The sequence below is a fragment of the Hesperophylax consimilis genome, chromosome 8 (assembly GCF_061612785.1).
Source record: "Hesperophylax consimilis isolate HC1 chromosome 8, BYU_Hcon_1.0, whole genome shotgun sequence".
Taxonomy (NCBI): domain Eukaryota; kingdom Metazoa; phylum Arthropoda; class Insecta; order Trichoptera; family Limnephilidae; genus Hesperophylax; species Hesperophylax consimilis.
This window is the reverse complement of record NC_142843.1, coordinates 37,652,283-37,675,597: the sequence shown is the minus strand read 5'-3', so window position 1 is coordinate 37,675,597 and position 23,315 is coordinate 37,652,283. Positions and strand designations below refer to the sequence as shown.

Here is a 23,315-nt window from a genome sequence, read left to right as displayed (position 1 = left end):
TTACTCTATAGAACAGGGTATTTGGGGATGCACCAATACGTACACTGTACACGTTTCAAATGTTTTATATCTTCCTGGTCAATGTTTACTTTAGTGACCAGAGGGAGGATTCTGGTTTTGGTTAACCGTAAGAGTTGTCCTTAACCTTAAAATTAACGAATTTTCATTGTCATGCGAAAGAATTGGAATCGCAGTTAACGAAATATTCGTTAATTTTAAGATTAAAGACAAAATTTCGCTGTCATCTGAGAGAACTGAAATCGCAGTTAACGTAAAAGTCGTTAGCAATTTGAAGGTTGAGGACAATTCCTTATCATAAAGTAGAACCGGAATCTCCCACCAGGTTTCCATGTAGCACATCTCGCTTGCACACATGCTCTTTAATTCGAACATTACACACAGCATCGGTACAACAGAAAAAAATAATGATATGGTTTAGAGAAGCGACTCACATAACTCTTCCGAAGGCATCCTTGACGGGTTTGTCCAGACTGTCTCCATCCACCAGCTTGGCTCTGTACTCCGATATTTTGTCCTCCACCTCACTGCTGGAAAACCTGGGGACAACGGAAAAAGGTGCTAAATTAGCATGTTGTCAAACAAGTAATATAATCTATTAGAGCAGTGATTTTCCAAAGGCTCCATGTGTTTCAAAAGCAATGATATATTTTTGCAGGGATCATTAAGGCGTGGTTTGTCCGCGAGTGGCGGAGACGTGGCGGGGACGTGGCGAAGACGTGGCGCAGACGCATGTCTCCTCCATAAAGCCTTAATACACATAACGCGATATTATACGCGCATAATTTGGGCGTGGCATGTACGTATTTTATGCTGGGTGACACACTACTCTATAATCTCAGGAGAGGGGGTCAGATCAATTGGGTAACTGCCGCAGAATATCATTTTTTTATGAGATCTGTCACTTTGACATTATGACAGTCGCGTAATTACGGCACTCCGTAAATTGTCTCTACCTACGGCAGGAGAAGGGGGTCGCATAATTCTCAAATATCTTTTTAGGTGTGACAGGTCTGTATGGGATTTTATCGCGAACAATGTGGAGTTATATAAAACGCTTTGAAGTTATAGCGTAATCTGTCACCCCCTTAACACATATTATCAACAATGTTATCATAGTGGAAAAATGACTAGTTTTAACCACGTGAATGTTATTGATGTTATGTACCTAAAACTTGACACAATAAATTAATTTTGCATGCGGTAAAAGTTATAATTTATTTATTTAAAATGTATTCACAAAATACACATTAGCGACGCTACCGATTGCAAATTTATATGTGCAGAGCAATCTAGGAGGAATCTGGACAAACGCGAAGAACTACTTTTAACTGTGTTTCCTCCCTCCTAAACATGGGTCTCTTTAAGACCTGTCAATTATGAATCGATACGTATGTAAAAATCACTAACACAAATGAACTAACATAATATAAAAATCAATAACATTATAATATAACAAGATACAAACTAAAATTTAGTCTCCCCTTGTCTAAGCCAGTAGGCGCCTAGGTAGGTGATCACTGTAATCGAATAATCTATGATTTGTATTTATGTGTAGCGCTCAAGTATCAAGTATCTCATTTACAAATAAGGTTATTATTATGTTTTAGGGAAATCAATTATAAATTTCTCCTATTAATAATTATTAAAGATATGTTCATTCTGTCCTCATTAATCATTAATCAAGTGTAGTCGAATTTACTTTTGATCTTATAATTCCTGAAACACATAAAAGAAAAAATAATAAACTTAAACGTAAACGAATATAAATAGCACTTAGTTTCAACTTAATTTTTACAAGAAATAACAATTTATGTCGTGGGAGGTGGTAAAGGATGTTTATTTTTATCTCAATCAAAGCAAGTTCTCAGGTTAATAAGTATGCATTAATTATTAAAATAACCCTAAAAACCTATTTCGTGCGACTCGAACACCCGCATACCCAGTTTCTACAGATTTATAACAAATGTCTAACGTTAACTCTTTAAATTTTTAAGTTTCGAAAGAAAAAATAAATGTTATTTTTGTTATTGGGGTGTTATGCCGTGTTGCGCTAACTCCTTTAGCCAACGTTACGGACAGCATTACAGTGTCCATCATAAGGGCAGTGAAAAGAAGGAGTTAGCGCAACACGGCATAACACCCCAATAACAAATAACAAAAATACTTTTGGCCGTGAAAATGTTAAATCATGTTATTTTTTAAGATAATATCTATCTGTGCATTTGTTATGCCGAAACGTTAATTATATGAAATTCACTCAGTACAAAAAAATTCGCAAAGTAAACTACGAAAATTATTAAAAACACGTTTTGTCCTTTATTTAATATGTTATAAGCATGAAAAAAATCAGTGTATCTTGATGTACAACTAAAGTTTTGCCGGTGCAGGCCTTATTGTGGTATAAAATATTGATTCAGCACATATCTGACTCTGAGTATAAGAGGAAAGTTGAACATGGGCACAATACTAGATTCATAAAGAATGAAGGCATGCTTGTACCTAAACATAATAATAAATACGGACAGCGAACCCTCGAGTATAATGTGCCTAAAATATATAATATGCTACCTGGTAATATTAAGAAATGCGAATTTCCAAATAGAGTCAGATATTTGCTGAAAACATGGCTACTAGGTAAAAATAATTTGTATTAGGCGATTTAATGTGTAAGTTTATTGTTATTGTATAAATTAAGGTCTAAGTTGTAATCTGTAAAAAGTTCATTCATATTTACATATCTCCCTTTCAAACCATCTTTGAACGCTTACTACGGGGCCTTCAATATTTGTAAAAATTAGATAGATAAGTTACAATTAAGTGCTGTTTTTTTAAAGAGCCTTTTCATGCAACGAAATTCGACAAGTTTGCCGAAAAATGTATTAATTTAAAGTAAAAATTATCAAACCTGTACAAAGATGAAGCAACGCTCAGCATGATGACTGGGATAAAAGAAATCAACCCCTAAAATGTTCCGTCAGCTGCTCTCCAACAACACGGTCGCCATTTTTTAAAATTTCACACAAGAGCTTTTGTTAATAATGTACTTATCACTTATTCAAACGATTAATATTTCCAGAGTTTGGCGTGTCAAACGTCTCTGGGATAAAAATAAGGGAAAACACGGCACGCGATAAGTAGTAAGAGCCAAAAAAAATAATATATCATTCATTTTAATTGCACTGCCGAGGATACCTTTCACTTTCAGTTTTCAGTCACGAAAGTTTGCCCCCAGAGTGACAAAATAATAACGTACTTGGTTACGCTGGAACCTTAACAACCCAACACAGAACTAATTCCACACCTGCTTATGCAAATTTATACTTTCAGAAGCACGAAATAGTTATAAAACTTCAGAAAATAAAGCGAGGACAAAGTATGAAAATGTCAATGTTTCACGAACATGAAACAAATGAAAACTTTTATTTGAAAAAAAAAGAATTCGAGCAATTTGAATAAGCGCGAATTTGAATTCTATTCCATAATATACAGGTAAGAACTGCTGCACTATTGCACGTAGGTCCGGATTGACCATCACCGAGGGTGGAATTGGTATGAGGCGACTAGGAGGAATGGGTAACGAACTAACATTAGTATTATACGTACTATAAAGAGGGGGTATCGTATTGTGTAATACGCGTATAATATCGATCGAAGCAAGCGTAAAGAGAGTGAGGGGGGGGGGTACAATAACACTGATGTGGCCGTACGGCAGGGGGATGAATCGATTTTTTTAATAAGGCACTCTCGTTACATTTTAAGGGAGCGGGGTGGACTGACACCCGTTGGGTACGCGCAGGGGTTGCTGATTTACACATGACGTCATGGAATGCACCTTATTCACCAGCTGTACCCGCATGAAATAAATCACATAAAATATCTCAGCTGATTCGATAGCACCATTCATCATACTTTACACTTGTGCGACCTAATGAAGGACATCCCGAGAGTGGGCAGGCCATTTTTAGAGGTAATGTGATCTGTTGCAATGACTTTTATGTTCGAAAAATACAGTAAAACGAAAACGTTGTATTGAGGGAATCATTTTTGAGTGTCGAGATTACATTGTTTTAAAAACGCTTTATCTGGGATATACCGTTTATTTTAACGTTTTATTTTGAAGTTTTCTCCAATACCAGATTACTAGAAGTCTTCTTTCATTTTCATTGGGATTTTTTTTCTGTGCATAAATTCTAACTACCATAATGTGCACTTCTTATAACCCAGAATACCAATGGATGATTGGATTCTCCAGTGAACATCTTCGAATTTATAATTTAAGAATGCAAAAGATTGTTGCTGGGGAAGTTCAGTTATGTACAAAAAAAATAATTATAAAACTGCATAAAAGTAACATATTTTTATGCAGTTTTATGAAGTTTTATATAACTAACGGGTTCTATAACAGAACGGTTAAACGTGATTTTTTCAATGTTAGTTCAAATTTACGCAAAAACTGTATATTTTAAAAAATATATCATGTAAGCAATTTAATAAACCACAAAATTAATTTCGAAACCAGACTTTGTTTCATTGACTACATTCAAATGGACATTGTAAAAACACCAAATCAATGAATATGCATGTTAAAAATATATCACTCGAATATTCTATAACACATAATAACTATGAAAAATCCAATTAACATCGTGGGACATGACAAAAATGCAATGTACAAACATTGGCGAAAATGCCTACACTTTTACGGTCTTACTAATAAAAATCACTTCACAACCGTTAAACGGTGTTTTTGTTACACATTGTACAAAGACTGTACACTTTTATTAAGCCTATGTACCATGTACCATTACTATGTACCATTATATTAACATCCCACTCGACAAGAAAGCATACGAGAAGGAAAAAAATACAATCCTAACTATTGCTAAAAATAATGGCTTCAAGGGTAGAGACATTGAAAAAATAATTAATAATAACAAACACAAAAATAACCTTAAATTAATTTACCCAGCGACTAATAATAAGACGAATAATAAATTCGGGTGTTTAGAATTCATCGGACAGACATCTAATAAAATTGCCAAAGTCCTCAAAAAGTGTGGCTTAGATATTGCCTTCCGCACAAATAACAACTTAGGATCATCTCTTAAAAACTCAAAAAGTAAGGTACTCAAATTACAAAATAGTGGCATTTATAAACTCCAGTGTGACGAATGCAACGCTGTTTATTTTGGACAAACGGGCCGGTCCTTTAACACTAGGTTCAAAGAACATATAAGATCTTTTAAAAATAATAATAAAATGCAATCTCAATTTGCCAAACATCTCCTAGATGAAAATCACTCACTTAATGATAATAATAAACCAACTCCGTTACACGTACAAAGTAAAGGCCGTAAACTGAATCTTTTAGAACAGTTAGAAATTAACAAAAACTCTAATAATCCGAAAGCTATTCTAATTAATGAACAAACAAATATAATTCGTTCACCCCTACTAGATATCTTCAAACCTAATGCAAATATGAGTGCACTATGAAGTACTTAATTATGCTATTAAAATAACCCTATGAGTCATCGTTTGGGAATAACTAACATTAAGACATTCAGTCAAATTTAAACATTACATTAATTGGGGAAACTTTGCTGGGGTAATAACCATTAATAATTTCTAATATCTTACTCAAAAATCAATTAAGAAATCAGTAATTGAAATTAAAATACCTACCTAGAAATAATATAAATGTATCGTCTGTAAGTGGGCTACCCACAGTTTGATAATGCCTTCAGAGGGCGAAACAGCTGTCACGCGTAATAATAATTACCCAGCAGAACTTGTTTAAAAATAAACTGTTTTTATAAACCCAATAACAATATTATTGAATATATAAAAAATAAAAAAATAAAATGGAGTTCTACAAATTAAACTTAATAACAATAAATAAATTATTTTTTAATTGACTTTTACCGCGTTATTGTAGTAAAACTTCCATGAAAGTGATGCCTTATGCATGTGTAGATTGATGACAAAATGGATCCAAAATGTCAGATTTTTTTGGTTCGATTTTCTGGTAATTATTATGTATTATAATTTTTAATTGTATGAACGAGATAAAAAGTAAAGTGACAGTTATCTTTAAATCTATATCTTTAAAATAAAATTTATGAAGTTTTGATTAAAAAAGTTTGTGTAAAGCATTTTTAAAACTTTTTTCGTGTTTGAAATTAAAACGTTTCATTATTAACCATTAAAGTATATACTTTATAAAAATTTAGAAGGAAATGTTATCTAGTTTCTAAAATAGTATTTTTTTACGGCGCCTTAAATGAAGAAATATATAGAACATTTAAAATACAGGGTTTTCCAATAAGAGGTGTTATTTTTAATAGCCCGCTATTTCGGTAGATGTTACTTTTGAAGCTGTCATTTTTTGACATTTAACGATACACGCTTCAATAACGCATTGAAATTATTGAAATTTCGTTTGAGTGAATCAAATGCAAATCATCTTCGGTGATGAGGCCCATTTCCACCTCGGTGGCTTCGTCAACATGCAAAATTGTCGCATCTGGGGCTCGGAAAATCCAAGAGTTATTGTTGAAAAGCCTCTCTATCCTCAACGTATGACTGTTTGGTGCGGTTTATGGTCCGGTGGAGTCATTGGACCTTACTTTTTCGAAAATTAGACTGGAGCAACAGTTACGTTGAATGGATTGGGCTATCGAGAGATGATTAATGATTTTTATGACCGGAATTTGATGGTATTGATCTGGACAACGTTTACTTTCAACAAGACGGCGCTAAGTGCCACACAAGCAACGAAACCATTGATCTTTTACGATTGAATATCAAAATAACACCTCTTATTGGAAAATCCTGTACCTACTTTGGAAAAATTCCGAAATTATTATTATTTCAAGTTTATACAGATTTACTGAACAGTTAATACAAAACCCCTCCTTGACTAGATAAGCAATGTATACATCTTATATATTTTTCGTAATTAGTAAGGTTTTCATATACACGGTCGTTTATCAATTGAATAAAATTTTCAGCATGTTTTTTATTAAGACGTGATTTTCTGTCCAGCGGGAAAAGTCGACAGATAAATCTGAATTGCCAAGATTTTTTCCCAAGAGAGTGGAGGTGCTCTCTGTCCAAGAAAAGTGCCATTTTAGAAAAAAAAGTGACCCAAATCGAAAAAGGTGTGTTTTATTTTCGTTTCATGGACAATTACGGCAATCGAGAAAGGGCCGTGCGTTTTTTTTTTAAATTAAGTATTATGTAAATCCCATACGTGCTAAAAACATGTAGGCGATACGGCGGGGTGGACATTCATTTTTTGGCATATATCCAAGGCTGGTCGCTCCAACATAAATCGTGGGGCCTGATGTAATGGCTTATGGTTTCAGTGGCATGTTTTGGGATTTCGCTGGCAGAGACATATTATTAGATTGAGTGGGGTAGGTACCGCGTCGAGTAAATTGCAGAGTGCTTTTTTTACGGGCATTCTAAATTGGCATAATATATCACGCAGAATTTTCCCTAAAAGACATTTTTTATTTTGGCTCACTGAAAATGCCAGGCGAGCGGAAGTGTTTTCAAACCAATTTTCTACATCAAAAATGTTCATTCAAATATTACTAATTATTTTTTCCATACGGTTTCGCTTATAAAAAGCGTTATGCTTTTTCTTTCAGCATAATTCAATAGGTACTAGGTATATTTTTGTAAACTTATTTTTTATTGATAAATATTGCATCTTCACTTATTTTTGACAGGTAAATTGATATTTCAAAGTTACATAACTCATGATGTAAAGAACGTTCGCAAATTTAGACAAAAAAAAACTGTACGAATTTCAAGACTCCAGAGCACACCGTTCGTTTTCCCTGTTACAGCATTCATGTTATTACCTGCCTTAGAGTGAAGATTATTTAATTCATTAATCTAATATGAAATTGCGAGACAAATACATACCTAACAGGCAAGGAATAAAAATGGATTGACGTGTTTATAACATCCCTGCTGTGGAAAAAAAATACGAAAGAAAAAAACTCTCAAAACTTGGAAAACTATTTGTTTTTTTGGCTTCAAGAATCAAAGAACAATAAATTGGTGGCGCCTACTCCTAAGTTCCTACATAAAACTCTGGTATTTGTTTGGGATTGAATGTGCTCTGTATATTCGATGCGAGGAAACGTCAAGCTTTTATGGTTTCAATCATATATTATTAACTTGGGAATTGTTTTCCCTATTGTAAAGAGTAAGGAGAAAGCGACTCGAATCAAAATGAAACGTACTTCCGGGGGCAAATAGAAGACTCCCTTTGTTTTATTCAACTGTAAAAGAATAATGGACTATCATGTTGACCGAATGAAAATATACGGCTCTTTTATATGTGGTATGAGTGAAAATATAGAAGCTTCTAGTCGTCGGGCAAAGATTTATTAGCTGCAAAGGCTCTTTGTACGTTGGAGAAGATGAAACAACGTGACCTTTTTCTGGACGATCCGGGAGGTTTGGGGCTATTTTATTGGCAGAACTAGGTGAAAATGTACGGAGATTTTATATTAAGTTGAACACTGTAAAGCTACGATGGATAAGGCGAGATAATTGATTATTATGTTTTTAATTGCCTGAACGTGGTAAAAATATACCGTACATGAATAAACTAAACAAGGAGAGACTTTAGGGTTTTCTCTGGATAAAGTTAACGCAATGACGTTATTATATGTATAGACGCGCTCTAGAAATCTCAAAGTGGCGAGCAAAAAGTACGTCAATTGTAGTGCTTTCGATTTTTTAGTTTCAGTACTACACGGTCACGCATTGCGTAAGGTCGTGTTCTATCTCTAAGGAAATACTAACTAAGGAAAAACTGAGGAAATTGCCGTAAAAAAGAACCAACATGCCCTCGTGTGTGATAAGAGTGTTGGCATTACACGGAAAACACTAGAAAGGGCCAAGGAATAACATTTAATTCATAAATACTTGCAAATTACATATTTATAACTAAGAAAAAATACAATTATTTCGATTGTTCCGCAATTCTTGGAAAACCCACTGAGAAAGTGAGATCGCGAACGTAGCAACACATAAGTATAAGGACAGCCTAGGACAGTAGGTCGTCTCATACAGCATTCCGTATTAGCTTAGTCTTAGTGTAAGCGAGCAAGCGTATCTTGTCATATCAGTCACACCCGTGATGTAGAATGTAGTATTCATTATACACACATATTCCTTGAATATCTATCGTTGTCACGCACAACGTTTGAATTAGGAATTTACTGGAAACATAATAGTGTTTCTTATTTGCCACCTTTTATCTTAATTTTGTGAGATAACTCTGATCTGGGAGATATATTTCATCTTAAAAATAATCAATATAAATATTGTTTATTTCAATTCTTTTATAGATCGAGACACAAATAGACATCTATAATTTCCGCAATATATATATATATATATATATATATATATTTATTTTTATTTTGAATATCTATTTATGTGAGACTTCTTATCATTTTTACTAATGTATCTTATTTTATTATATGCTTTTGTTGTAACATTTAATACTTTTTCTTTTTTCGTTGTATTATGTTTCCTTTATTGTTTTAATTTTGTAGAATCTATAATAACTATGATACTCTACTATTATAGCCCAGCTACACTACTCGCGAAGTTGATCGAAGTTGACCGAATACGATAGTGTGGGCACGAACTTCGCTTCGCTTCGGGCAACTTCGCTTCGCTTCGCCCGACTTCCGATTGTTGTCGGTAAATGCGCCCGAGTCAAAGGACTCGAAGCGTCACGGCATAAATAAACCAATCACTGACTGGTTGGACTGAGTTACTCGCGAAGTTGCACGAGTGTGTGGGCACGCACTTCGAACTTCGGCTAACTTCGTCGAGGACTTCGTCGAAGCGTCGAAGCGAGTAGTGTAGCGGCCGCTTTTAACTTTGTAGTGTGTAAAAGCCCATTAGGGCGTGTAATAATAATAACAAGTCTAGATTTATACTTCACTTTTAAAATTGTTACTAGCGCGGACCCATGAAAAAGTATAGAACATTACAAGGTGTAGGATTATATTAGAGCTAAAAAGCGCAGCCCCTTGAAAAATCACGATTAACACTAAGGACGGGTTGTTACTGAGAAATAGAACAATTCTTAAAAACAAAAGTTAATTTTAAAGTTCTGTTAAATATTTGTTCAAGTTCTGTTATTATTTCAGTTCTGTCAAGCAACTAACATATAATAATATAATAACAGAACTTGAATAGAACTTTCACAGAACCCGAAAATGAAAGTTTTAATTTGATGAATTGTTCAAACTGTGAAACAACCCATCCTTATAAATTTACAGAAAAGAAATAAAATTTCAAATATAGAATTAAAATAATTTTCTATTATATATATTGTAGGTAGGTACTTAATCACTTGTCTGAATTCTTGACACATTAGTTTAGTTCCAATTTTGAAAATGACAGTTCAAATATTTTTTGATAAAATATTATAATGTAGGTAGGTACTTTATCGCTTTTCTGAATTGTCCAATTTTTAAAATTACGCCTGAATTTAAAACAAATCCGAGTTCATTGAACCAGAGTCCCGATCACTCACAAACAGATCCACAACCGAAATTAGAGTTACTTAAAATTACAGGGCTCTTTCCTGGACAAAACGAAATTATGAAGCTCTCTTATTAAATGAACAAGGCAACAATATACCTAATAATATACGGACTTTTATTAGGGTGGGGCTAAATGGTTATATTCTTGACAAGGCGAAAATATGGGGATCTTGTATTAGCTGAACAGGGTAAAATATACGCTACTATTTGTGTAAGTTTACTAGGCGATAAGGGTGAAAATATAGTACTCTTATGAGCTGAATAAGCTAGAAGCTGAGCAAGGTGAAAAACACAGGACTTTATTTTATTATCCTGAAACGGACAGGTCAGGGGCAGTGGTGGCTCGTGACTTTTGGGTGTACTAGAATGCTAATATTACATTGAAAACAATTTTTTTTTTTTAGAAAATTCGATTTTTTATATGAAGAATTTCAGGAAATCAAACTGAAATTTCCTGAAAATCTTCATACAAAAAATCGTATTTCAGCTACAACATGAATAATGCCATCTTTGTAATATTAGCATTCTAATACAACCTTGAATGATGAATGATGATCTTGATTCTCTTGTCAAATGGTCGGAATTAAATAAATTACCCTTCAGCATCCAGAAATGCAGTGTAGTTACATTTACAAGATCCAAAGATACATTTTTATTCCCTTATCACATTAATAAAAATATATTAACACGCAAAAACGAGATTCGTGACCTTGGGGTGATCTTCGAAGCAAATCTCTCTTTCAAATCCCACATATGTGACATTGTCTCCCGCGCCAACAAAATGCTTGGATTTGTTCTTCGTAATGCGAGATCATTTACTAATGGAATTGCAATACGGAGAACATATGAAGCACTTCCGCAGCATCCTGGAATACAGCTCCATTATTTGGGCCCCTTCTGAACAAAACCATATCTTAGAAATAGAAAAAGTACAAAAAAGGTTTATGCGTTACCTGTATATGAGGGAATATACATACTATCCATTCCTGTATCCATCCTTGTTCTTAACAGGAATGCTCGATTTCAATACATTAGAAGCCCGCAGAAAAATATTTTTAGGCAAACACTTTTTTAAGTTAATCTCTGGGACAATACACAATCCGCCTATGTTGAAAGAGGTTAACTTTTATGTCCCTAACAATTATACTCGAGGGAGATCCCATGCACTCTTATATGCTTCGAAAGCGAGGACTTTTGCCTATCAGAACGCGCCAATAAACAGAGCGACTCAACTGCTTAACGATTCTGCATTAGCCATCGACATTTTCAATGTCACCTACAGACAATTCAGTAACTATCTTATAACACATGTGACAAAATAGTAAAACTGCCTGTGTAAACCTTTTAATATGTAATCTTCTCCATGATATATTGGTGTATAACCGTTTCATGGAGAACATGAAAAATAAATAAATAAATAAAAAGTCACGAGCCGCCACTGGTCAGGGGACCAATATCTTTTGAAAAGATGCCTCAAAGCAACCACTTTATTTTGTGCTACTTCAATGGCCTCAAGACAATGTTCGAATGGTGTGTGATCAATAATTACTTTATTAAGAAATTTAACTGCCCAAGCCTCTGGCATATTCTGTCAGAAGCTCGGTTCCGTTTACAATAAAATTCAAATAAATTTAATTTTTCTGAGCGTATCAAAAAACTAAAAGCTGTTTTTGAAAGGTGATTAAATATGCTTTCAAATGTTATTATTAGAAAGATTTTTTTTTTTTAAACAAAATTTTCGAATGCAAACATAATTTTTTTTAAATGATAACGAAAAAAACACACACATTTAATTAGACAAATGTATATCAAACGATATTGTAACCTCATTTTTGTCTTTTGATATAAAAATTAAAATTAAACTGAGGGGTTAAAAAACAAAAATTTTGAACCTTTTTTATAATCTGAATACCGCACAAAAGTCCCAACTGCTCTCAACCATCTGTAGACAGTAGACTATGGACTACGGGAGTTTGAAGGTAGTAGGGACAAGGGTGCCTGTAATTTTCACTGTAAGTTATCAATAGATAGGTACATTTGATTTTTGTATGGCCGTTTAACCCCCGGAATACCATCCTCCCGAGACCTACTCGTACTACTCTCTAGTGTGCCAGGGGTTAAATACCAATCGCCCGCCGAAAAATCGCCTGTCAAAATTTCAAAGCAATCGGTGAAGAACTCGGACATTTAAGGATGGTTTGATTCACAGAATTTGAACAATTCATCGAAGTTCAAAGTTGATTTTCAAGTTCTATCACTATTTCTGTTTTGTGAAACAACTGGCCAATATATAATAACAGAACTTGAATAGACCCTTCACAGGACGTGAAAATCAACTTTGACATTTGATGAATTGTTACAGCATAGAAAATCATAAATATTTTTCACTTTTAAAAAACGATAAAATTAATATATTTGCACGAGAAGAAACGAAAGTACTTTGCATACTTTATTTCCTTGCAAGCGAATAACATTTTTTTAATTCAATGAAGACAAAATTAACGACTCTCGAACGAAAAATGTGAAACATACGGAGAAAACTTACTGATATGAAATATTGTTAATTTATTAAAAATCCTGACAAATTATTCGTTTTTCTGTTAAAAGGGTCTGAGGCCTATAACGAATGAATTGACAAATTTCATAACACATTATCAGTAAAGCACGAATATGTTATGAGGAAGTCGGAACACCTGTTCTTGCCGGGGCTTGCTGCTTTGGGATTAAATATTACAATTTAAGGTTTTACTCATTCAGTTATTCCAAAAATATTAGTCCTAGACTTGTAGAAAAGGCAATAGATATCGCACACATAAAAATGGATATATTTATCCAAGACACTATCTAGAATGCATTTAGTTCGGGTAGAATCCTGCAATCATACATAGAAGAATACATAAAGATAGCATCCAATAAAATGAGATAATATTGGTAGCTCTTAAATGAAGAATGATACAATTAAATGTGATAGGGTCGAATTAGCTCAGTGATAGAAAAAAAAACCCAGCAAGGCTGAGGTCCTGGGTTCAATTCTTAGATGCGACCAAATCTTTTTATGATTTTTCCTGTTTCACATTTTTCCTTTGAGAGTGGTTGATATTGTCTTCAACGATTAAATATTACAATGTGAGGATTTTTGTGTATTGTATTTAATGTTAAAAATACAATAAAACCGGGACAAGTGCGGCTAACTACTAGCGAATCCACGGTGGATTCGTCGGCAATCTACATGTATAAACATCAGAAATCCACGGTGAATTTCTTGGCACACTAAGGGTTAATTCTGTCACAATACTACACTGTTATTTCATAAATATAGTCAGATCTGTCAAAAACGTTACCTTGTTGATTTTGCTTAACAATGGCGATGAACTATTCATCGGGTTGGTAAATGCCACTCTAACCTCCTCCCCCTCCTAACCACCCCCTTCCCTCCCACACGGACAATGGGCACCCACTTTACTTTGACAGAACCAAATGAATGTTTGATGAGACAAACAAGTCTTATCCCGAGAGACAAAAAGTTTGAATTTAAACTTTAAAATTTTTTAAAGGCCACAGGGAAATTATTTTCCTCGTGTCGTCTTTGGGGATGCTGTGTGAAGGGTTTTTTTAATGAAAGGAATGAGAGGAAGATCTGGGAAGGAAAAAGGTATGAGGGATGGGTAAAGGAGTGACAGACGTTTGAATTCATCCCTCCCACTGCAGTGCAACAGAGGATGGAGAGATAAAGATGTCTCACTCAACCAGACGCATTCGCCGCAAAGACCTAGATAATCCTGCACCCATGAATCCCAACACCCCTGCCAAGTCACCAAAAGTAGCAAACTACTTGGGGTGACCTATGGCAGTAGTGAGGTGTTGGTTATCCAATGAATATTTCCCGTGGCGGCGGTTATCCATACTCGCCTCCCAAATTGAATACCAATCAATATGAAGAATTGAAGGGGACTTGGGATCAATATTTAAAAAAAATGAATATAGAATCATTCTAATGTAAATTCACTATGAGATAACTCATCAACAATCCAATAGGTAAGCAGGCACCTGTGCATTGTAAGTAGAGAATCAAAATACATTTTAAAATATGTAGGTAGGTACCTAACCTACCTACATTTTATTAAAACGGAAAACTTTTTAAATATGGAATAATGTGGGAGAACTTTGAACTGTTAACGAGGGCAGATTTTAATACAGCATGTGTGTAGAAACATATTACTGTTTTGATAAGTAAACCTAATATTTAGATAAACAATCTTATTAAATTATAGAATAGAAAAAATCAACTGCAAACTAAATATCAACAATTTTTTTTACATGAATAACTCACAATAGTTCCATCTGCTCTCAACCGCTCGGAGTCAGTGAGACTATCGCATCCCCAATTGGGGTATGTTGTGAGGCTGAAGGTAGTGGAGAGGGGAAAAGAAAGGTGGAGAAGTAGCCAAAGTCATTTCAAGCAAACGTTTCAACTCTGAATGATGGTTTGAACTCTGGAACGTGCTACAAATATACTATATATTACTTTAATCAAATAAAATTTACTAGCGCATGAAGGGATTTGAACCCGCAACCTCTGGATTGCAAGTCGATCACGGAGGTTGTTAAAACCACAGAGGCTGTCTTACTTTCTCCTTCCATACTTATTATTTTTATTATATTCAGAATTCTTTGTAATTCATTCATGGATTTATCACACACATCTCTCAAGGATTTCATTTCTACTGCACTTTCCACTTTTGTCTTTCTTCTTAGAAGTTAGGTTAGTTCATTGTGTCACTCCAATACATCAGGGGTGCGAGAACCACTTCCATTGAGAACTCTTAATTCTCAACTACATAATGTAACTAAATAACTATACAAGGTGCTCGGGGGTAAAGTGCACAATCTTCGGGAGGTGGTTCATATTTACATGTGGTTAATATTTTTGTACAGGATAAAAACAATGGAATTTAGAAAAATACATTATAAAATACTATTTTTTTACTTCTACCATCATGTAGAATCACCTCCGGAAGTTAATGCACTTTAATCCTGGAAACCCTGACGCTTATATTGTATCCATAATGGAAATTCTATGCTCATATTGTAACATAATTTGATAAATAGTTAATACCCTTTGGAATGTAATAAAACTACAGACGGGGGCGGCACTATATTCTACTACACATACCACACGGCAGAACAGACGTGTTGGCTCAGCATAGCACGACAAGAGGTGTCTGCCTGCTAAATAACATCTCCCTCGATATCTTCAACATAATCTTTGAAAGTTTCAAGAGACTTGCAAATAATGTATATTTCAGTCATTCTAATTAATTTTACGTTGAAACAACACATTGGTGTATTTTTGATTCTGTTCATTTGTATAGAGGTAAATGGAAGCAGTTTGTTATACGTAGGGAATGCAATCCCGGTATACCGGGATTCCGAAATACCGAGATCCCGCAGACATTTAGCGGGATTAATCTCGGTCGAAAATTTTGCGGGATCCCGCTGGACTGGCGGGATTACAGAGAATTACCTTCAATTCACTTACAATACGCTAATGACTATTGTGCCAACCAGCGTGGAAGCTGAACGAGCTTTTTCAGCCGCTGGCTACCTTGTGTCCAATATCAGAAGCCGTTTATCAGATGACACAATTAATACTTTCAACTTTTTTACGAAGCTATTTCCAAAATAATGTTTGGTTAAACTTATGATGCTCATTGTGCAAAAATTTTGTTTATCGTGTGAACGTTATTATTTAATTATTATTTTTTTGGTAAACTAATGTTTTTTAAGACAAGATTTTTTATGCATAGCACAAAGGGTAACAATTATTTTACAAGCAATAATTATTGCTTGTAAAATAATTGTTATTATTTGAATTTAAGTTTCAGTTCAGTTTCAGTGCCGGCAATCCGGGCGTTTATTTTATTTTCATTTGTGTACATAGATTTCTTTTACCCACCTCACTAGACAAAGTCTGTTCCGAGGCGGGTATGTTATGTATATTTATGTCTTATCTTATTCTTAGCCAATTTATGACTTAAACTTTACCTTTGTCTAACTAAAGGTATACCTATTAATAAATCATTTAAAATGTCCCAAAGAACTTGTTTTATTATAGGTATATTTAAAAGTCTAAAAACAAGATTGATTAGATATCTAAGTCCACTCTGCTGGATCCCGCAAATACCTGGATCCAGCGGGACTAAGATTGTTCAGTCCCGCAAATACCTGGATTGACATTTTCTTGCGGAATTGCATTCCCTAGTTATACGCAATAAGAAAATTAAAATAAATATATTATTATTTGAACATTGTTACATCAAATATAATAAATTTCAACACATACTTATCTGAAGTTATCGTTACTTTAATCCAGTATCATGTTATTGTCCGTTCAATTAAACAACACACAGCAAACATTTGAAATACAGAGAAGTATTCAATGGTAGATAGGTAGTTATAATCAATACATTGAAATCCGAGGATTTTTATAGTGCAATCAGGTCACAGCTTGATCAGAAGCCATATAAAGGAAGATCAAATGGCCTATCGTATTAATTACGGTAAACATTTTTTTTTTCTGTTCATTATGCTGATATTAAATAATTGGATAAAAAAACAATCAAAATGTGTTCTGAAATCCTCGTAATGGACACAAAATAGTCTACGTGTTTGTCTTTCGAGTTGAGGCGGGTTTGATTCCTACTGCAGCCCAAAATTGTTACATTGACAAGGTTTATCTTGGATGAATAAACGGGTTCTGCAAGTCTGTGCCTTATGACACTAATGTGTCAAGTGATGGATTTTACATACTTAAATTTATGGTTCTGGAAAAATAAACAACTTACCCTTGCTGTTCCAAAACATCTTCAAGTTCAGCGCATTTCACTTCTATTTTACGTTTCCTCTCATGGTCCAGGATGTCCTTGTTGGGTTGTCTGTTGGATGCTGAATCCAATTGTGCAATTTCCTCTTCCGTTTTGTAGTTAACTCTGTCTTTCGTTTTCCTGACGAGGGCCCAATTCCTCTGGACATGACCATTGGTGCCAGAACCACGGGGGGTTACTAAACCGATTCCGTTATACATCTTAAGTTAATTATGTCTGAAACATAACAAAAATAGTGGTTATATTTACGACTAATCCATGGTCCATCAATCAATATTTTTCTCAAGTGCGTCAGATGGAAATGACGAATGGGCATTGCTGCAATAACTCACCTCACTAAAATAATAGTTAATAGTGATTCATTGGATATTAAAATCCTTTCAATTTAATTACTAACAACGTGATAAATGACAAAAAAGACAGCCGTCGACGGACGATTATCCGACACGGCCATGTTTGTGAAAGAGCCACAGACAATTTGTGCTAAAGTCGAATATAAAATATCTAAGATCGATATTTTGCTGACCGATATAATTACAAGAAAAAAAATTGTAAATATCGTTATTCTCAAATTCAGAAGGAAATATAACGTATCTTACGTATAAATAAAGTTAATCATCAATTTTTTTTGTAAATCACACAAAAATATTTTTTGGAGTGTGAGAAATTTATGGATTATTTATTTTAATTGGATGATATAAATAATTTTAGTGGTTGAGTATTTTTTTTAGCTTTCAAAATGCACACACATTTTGTTTCAGAATGCATTTACGCTGTCTGATTCTTCGATGTAATAAATGTATGCCTAAACTAGCTATACTCGCGACGGGTTGCTGTGGCTCAGTCTATCTGTGCAGATAAAGAAACAATAGAGCATGTTGCATTTACGTCCAACAGATGGTGAGCTTTAAAAAACAAATTTGTCCAATAGCTGATGGTACTGTTTTTTATTTTAAAAAAATCATGTTTTTACCTGTCACAGGTGACCTCTATATAAAAAAGTTATATAAAATACACGCGTGCCAAAATTTCAAAGCAATCAGTGAAGAACTTTCGGAGATTTAAAATTTTGAACAAACCAACAGTTACATTTATATTTACGTATATAGATGGACGTATGAAAGAAACGTTGTCGTGTATGAAAGAGACAGCATGATTATGCTGTCATACATTGCCCGATTCCAAGTTCTAAACCATCTGAAGTTCAAGCGCACTCCGTTACATTAACCTGAAGAGCAACTACTACTGTTTGTCTCATGACTCTTTTTATTTCTTCATACATGGACTGTAGTGAAGAACATTAGAATGAATGATCCCTGGGAAAGAACTAGCAGAAATATCATTCTCCGCAGTACATTTAAAATAAAAAAATTATAATAGCGATTGTTGTGTTCATTGCTATTAATTAGTATCCACTTAAAATCTGGGTGTCTATGCTTCCAAATGTCAAATACCAATATGTCAAAATTTTTGACAAACGGCTGATTAGGGCTGACCAATAGCGGCGATAATAAATTGGTTATCGGGAATAAGCGATAATAAAGTAATATTATTATATCTCATTGTTCATATACATACTAATCTCCTTTGAATGAGTGCTCATTGTGCGTAAACATTTTTAACATAAATTCAAGCGCATTCAATGTATTAGAAGTTAGTTATTTTTGATTTTAAAATGGTTAATCATGAAACAGTTGACGGGTATGAAGCCTTCACTGCATTTGTGGAAACAATAGACCTTACAAAGGGGCCGTATTTTATATTGTACACTGGATCCATAATTGACGGCAAAAGCTGGTGCCCAGATTGTGTGGAAGGTTAGTAAAATGATTCTTTTGGGTAGCTACTGAACTGTTAGGTAATTGGATTGGGTAGTTATTTACCTAACCGCGGCACTTTTAGCCACAGATTGTGGAAATTACACTTTGTTTCAATAATTACTACTAGTAAAAACTATTGGCATGCACAAAATAGGTTAACAGTTTGGGTTAATTAAGTAATTTATGCGTCTTTAGATTGAAACCAAACTACAATATAAGTGATTTGACCGGTCAGGAGCTGAGTTGGCACCGCTTTTGGGTTGGAACCCAAACGGGTGGGCCCAGGTGTAGTGTGTTCAACGCCTCGGCTGTCTAAGTCCTCCATCACAACACAAGCAACCTTTTCCGCTTACTGTGGTGGTGGTAGGAGATTTTCAAATATTGTCAGGTTATTCGTAACCCGGGAAAAGGAATATATAGGAATGTCTTTCATTTTATAAAAATAAAAAAGTGTCATTCCATACAAAAAGTCCAAAATGGCAGCAAAGAGATTGTTTTATAAGGTGAATTTTGATTAATTCAAAATGTAATTACAATACATCTTTTACCATCTATCATGGTGTAAATTGTTGTATCTTGTGGTAATTAAGTTAAAACTAAGTATAATTTCCATAAAATGTGCCTATTAAAAGTGCGGTGGTTAGGGACATGTTTAGCGTCCCATGTATTATCCATCCGCATGAAATTTTGTTTATGCTTTTGTTAATTTAGAGTTTTGTTTTTTTTTCCAGCTGATCCTATTGTAGAGAGTGCGTTGGAAGCGGCCCCCGAGAATGCCAATTTTGTGACCGTATTCGTTGGCGATCGAACCACGTAACTATATATTTTTGAAGATTAATTTGTTCTAAAACTTGTGAAGTCAATTTATCGTATTCCACTTCAATCTTAATATGCTCAAATTAATTAAATAATACTTCGTTTCTAATATAATATTATTTACACTAATGCAAAAATGCATTAAAGTTCCAATTTGGGAACCATTTATTGGACACCTCTGCCATAGGTCACCACAAGTGGTTCGCTATGTTTGGTGACTTAGCAGGAGTGCTCACTGCGTAGTGGGCCAGATCGAGAGAGACTAAACTGTTGAGGAAGATCTTTTGGCCTCTCCAACAGGTCTTTCTCGGAACATCACTTTGCACTACGGAGAGAGGGATGAATTCATACGTCTGTCTCGCTTGGACACACTGACCCGCAGATTCCACCCACCCCTCATACCTTTTTTTCTTCCTCTTTTCTATAAAAGACTCACCACACAGCATCAAATAAGACATAAACCCTGAGAAGAATTATTTTCCTCAGGGCCTCCTGTGCTCCTGAGATAATGTCAAAAAAATATTTGTTAAAATTAATAAATCTATGCGAAATTTCCCCTGTTGAGTTCATGCCATGTTTTTTAACAGGAATACCAATTCAAAAAAAAAATTAAAACAACCCTCACTATGAACCTAATTTTACCCTAACCCTAATTTTATGCATCTTTTTCCATCTCTATATATAAACTACCATATTCCCTGTAGACCAACAAGACTCAAGTCACCTTATTATTGCAACAATACTGGAACTAACGCAGAACAAAATTCAATAATCCATCGCTTGCACAGATTAGGCAATGAATATTCCAACATCGATCACGCTGATTGTCTATTATCATATAAAAGATGCATAAAACAAAAATTGTCGAATAATACCATACCATCATAATGTTTATGTACTTCAGATTAAAAACTACTAGTACTCGATAGGTAAAAGCTGATATCAGTGCATTATATATTATCATAGTCATCATAGGTACTATGTAAAACTTTATCGGACTGTCAAGCAGTGTCGCACATTATTATTATACACGCGATTCTCCCATTTATTACTTTTGTTTCCTTTTCATATTATAATATACATATTTAAAGATGTACAAGTCCTACTTTTTGCAGATGATCTAAAATTGTTTAAAAGAATACGAAATATATATGATTGCCTAATTTTACAAGCTAATTTAGATAAATTTTTTAAATGGTGCGAACAAAATATGTTATTTTTGAACATTGAGAAATGTCAAGTAATACGATTTTCCAGAACTCATTCTCATATCTTACATGAATATAATTTAAATAATGTTAAATTAACACCAGTATCACAAATTCGTGACTTGGGAGTTATATTCGAATCAAACTTAACATTCACAGCGCATATAGATGATATAACTAATAAGGCTTTAAAGATTCTTGGCTTCCTTTGTAGAACCCTAACTGATTTTAAGTCATTGGATTGCATGAAAACACTCTACATTTCACTAGTTAGAAGCCAAGTGGAATATAATTCACCTATTTGGTCTCCTTTCTATAAAGTACACTCTAACAAATTAGAACGGGTTCAACACAAATTTCTTAGGTACTTAAATTTCAAGCTTAAAATTCCAATAGAAAACATTAATTATGTAAATTTGATGAATGGACTTAATTTAATTACGCTGTCTGACAGAAGAACCATTTCAGACCTAATTTTATTATACAGAGTCATGAACAACCTTATTGACAGCCCTGCCATCGTTGCTGCTATTAAACTCTATGTACCGACAAGAAATACTAGACAAAATACAACATTCTTTTGCGACACATATAAAACCAACTATCAGTCAAACTCACTTACCAATAGGATGCATGATTTGGGCAACAAGTTTGGTGGTATTATAGATATATTCCATGATTCCCTTTATAATCTTAAATTCAAATTAAACCAACACTTTGTGGAATCATACAAATTATTGTAATAGATTTAACGATTAGATATGTTATTGTAATGTTTTATATTATATTTTGTTCTTTGTTATTGTTAAATATTATGTTGTTTAAAATGTTTCTTTACGCCATATTCTTCAAAAACTACTTGTATATTTTTTTAAAATTCTTCACTTTTATAACTCTTAGTATAAATTCTAACTCGATAACTTATGTAAAACTTATTTATAATCTATGTAAAAGCCCCTATGGGCGTATAACAACAACAATAAACAATATATTTTATTCTTTTCATTTTCTAATAGTATATACCTTTCTAAAATTTTTTATTTTATTTTTTACAAACTCTTATTGCCTTTCAGACATTTTATAAGCACTTCATTCTTGCTTATACTACTTTATTGTATATTATTACATATAATTTCTTACTTTGACTTAATACTATACTACAGATTGCTACTTATATTTTATTTATATCTCTTTTTTTCATACTTTTAACCTTACTACTATTTACTGATTATACCGTTATACTTACATTTATATTGTTGCATTCCTTATGTTGCTGTACTATTCTCTGTAATTTAGTATGTGAATGGCACATGTTGTGCCGTATATGTGAAAATAAATAAATAAATCTCTAAAATTTTACTAACATTATTGAATTGTTTTTTTTTTAATAATTTACAGTTGGAAAGATTCAAACTGTCCTTTCCGTAAAGACCCCAAGACCATGTTGATGGTCATCCCCACCCTGGTGCGATGGAAGGGGCCCCAGAAACTCGAGGGGGAGCAATGTGCCAAGAAAGAGCTAGTGGACATGGTGTTCACTGATTTTGAAGATGATTAAATTAGAAGCCAACTTTCCACATATTTCATGATTTAAAAGCAAATAAAAATAGGAACAGAAGTCTGCTCTATATGAATCAGCAATAAGTAATAATTATCATAAAATGTTTTTAAGAAAATGTATTCCTTTTTTATTTCTGGAAGATTGAATAAATTGTATAGACACGAACCTTTATAATCAATATTTAGATGTTGGTTCATTGTGTATAATATATGATTTTTAAGTGTTTAAGGGGAGTTTGAGTTTTATATCAAATATATTAAAACTTTTGCAATAATTAAGTTTTATTTCAACGTCATTATATTTGTACTAATTTTAATAACTAGCTGTACTCCGCCACGCGTTGCTATGGCTCAGTCTGTCTGTGCACACAGAAAAACAACAAGCTCATTTTGCTTATATGTTCAACAGATGGA

At 33.7% G+C, this 23,315-nt stretch overlaps 2 protein-coding genes across 6 annotated transcripts in view; one reads left to right on the top strand and one right to left on the bottom strand.

Annotated features, from left to right (window-relative positions):
* Srrm234 (Serine-arginine repetitive matrix 2/3/4) overlaps nucleotides 1-17,968 on the bottom strand; it is a 45,188-nt gene extending 27,220 nt beyond the window's left edge. For all 5 annotated transcript variants that reach the window (XM_089634214.1, XM_089634215.1, XM_089634216.1 and 2 more), the window contains exons 1-3: nucleotides 17,830-17,968; nucleotides 17,459-17,713; nucleotides 453-557 (exon numbers count right to left, since the gene is read on the bottom strand). In XM_089634214.1, the coding sequence (XP_089490340.1) occupies nucleotides 453-557; nucleotides 17,459-17,697 (344 nt within the window). In that variant the 5' untranslated portion in view covers nucleotides 17,698-17,713; nucleotides 17,830-17,968. The remainder of the gene's footprint in view (nucleotides 1-452; nucleotides 558-17,458; nucleotides 17,714-17,829) is intronic.
* A 979-nt stretch (nucleotides 17,969-18,947) lies between these two features.
* Nucleotides 18,948-23,180, top strand: LOC149422005 (thioredoxin domain-containing protein 17-like). Its single transcript, XM_089634212.1, has 3 exons — nucleotides 18,948-19,314; nucleotides 20,049-20,130; nucleotides 22,740-23,180. The coding sequence occupies exons 1-3, from the start codon at nucleotides 19,173-19,175 to the stop codon at nucleotides 22,897-22,899; spliced, it is 384 nt and encodes a 127-aa protein (XP_089490338.1). The 5' UTR covers nucleotides 18,948-19,172; the 3' UTR covers nucleotides 22,900-23,180.
* Nucleotides 23,181-23,315: the final 135 nt, after the last annotated feature.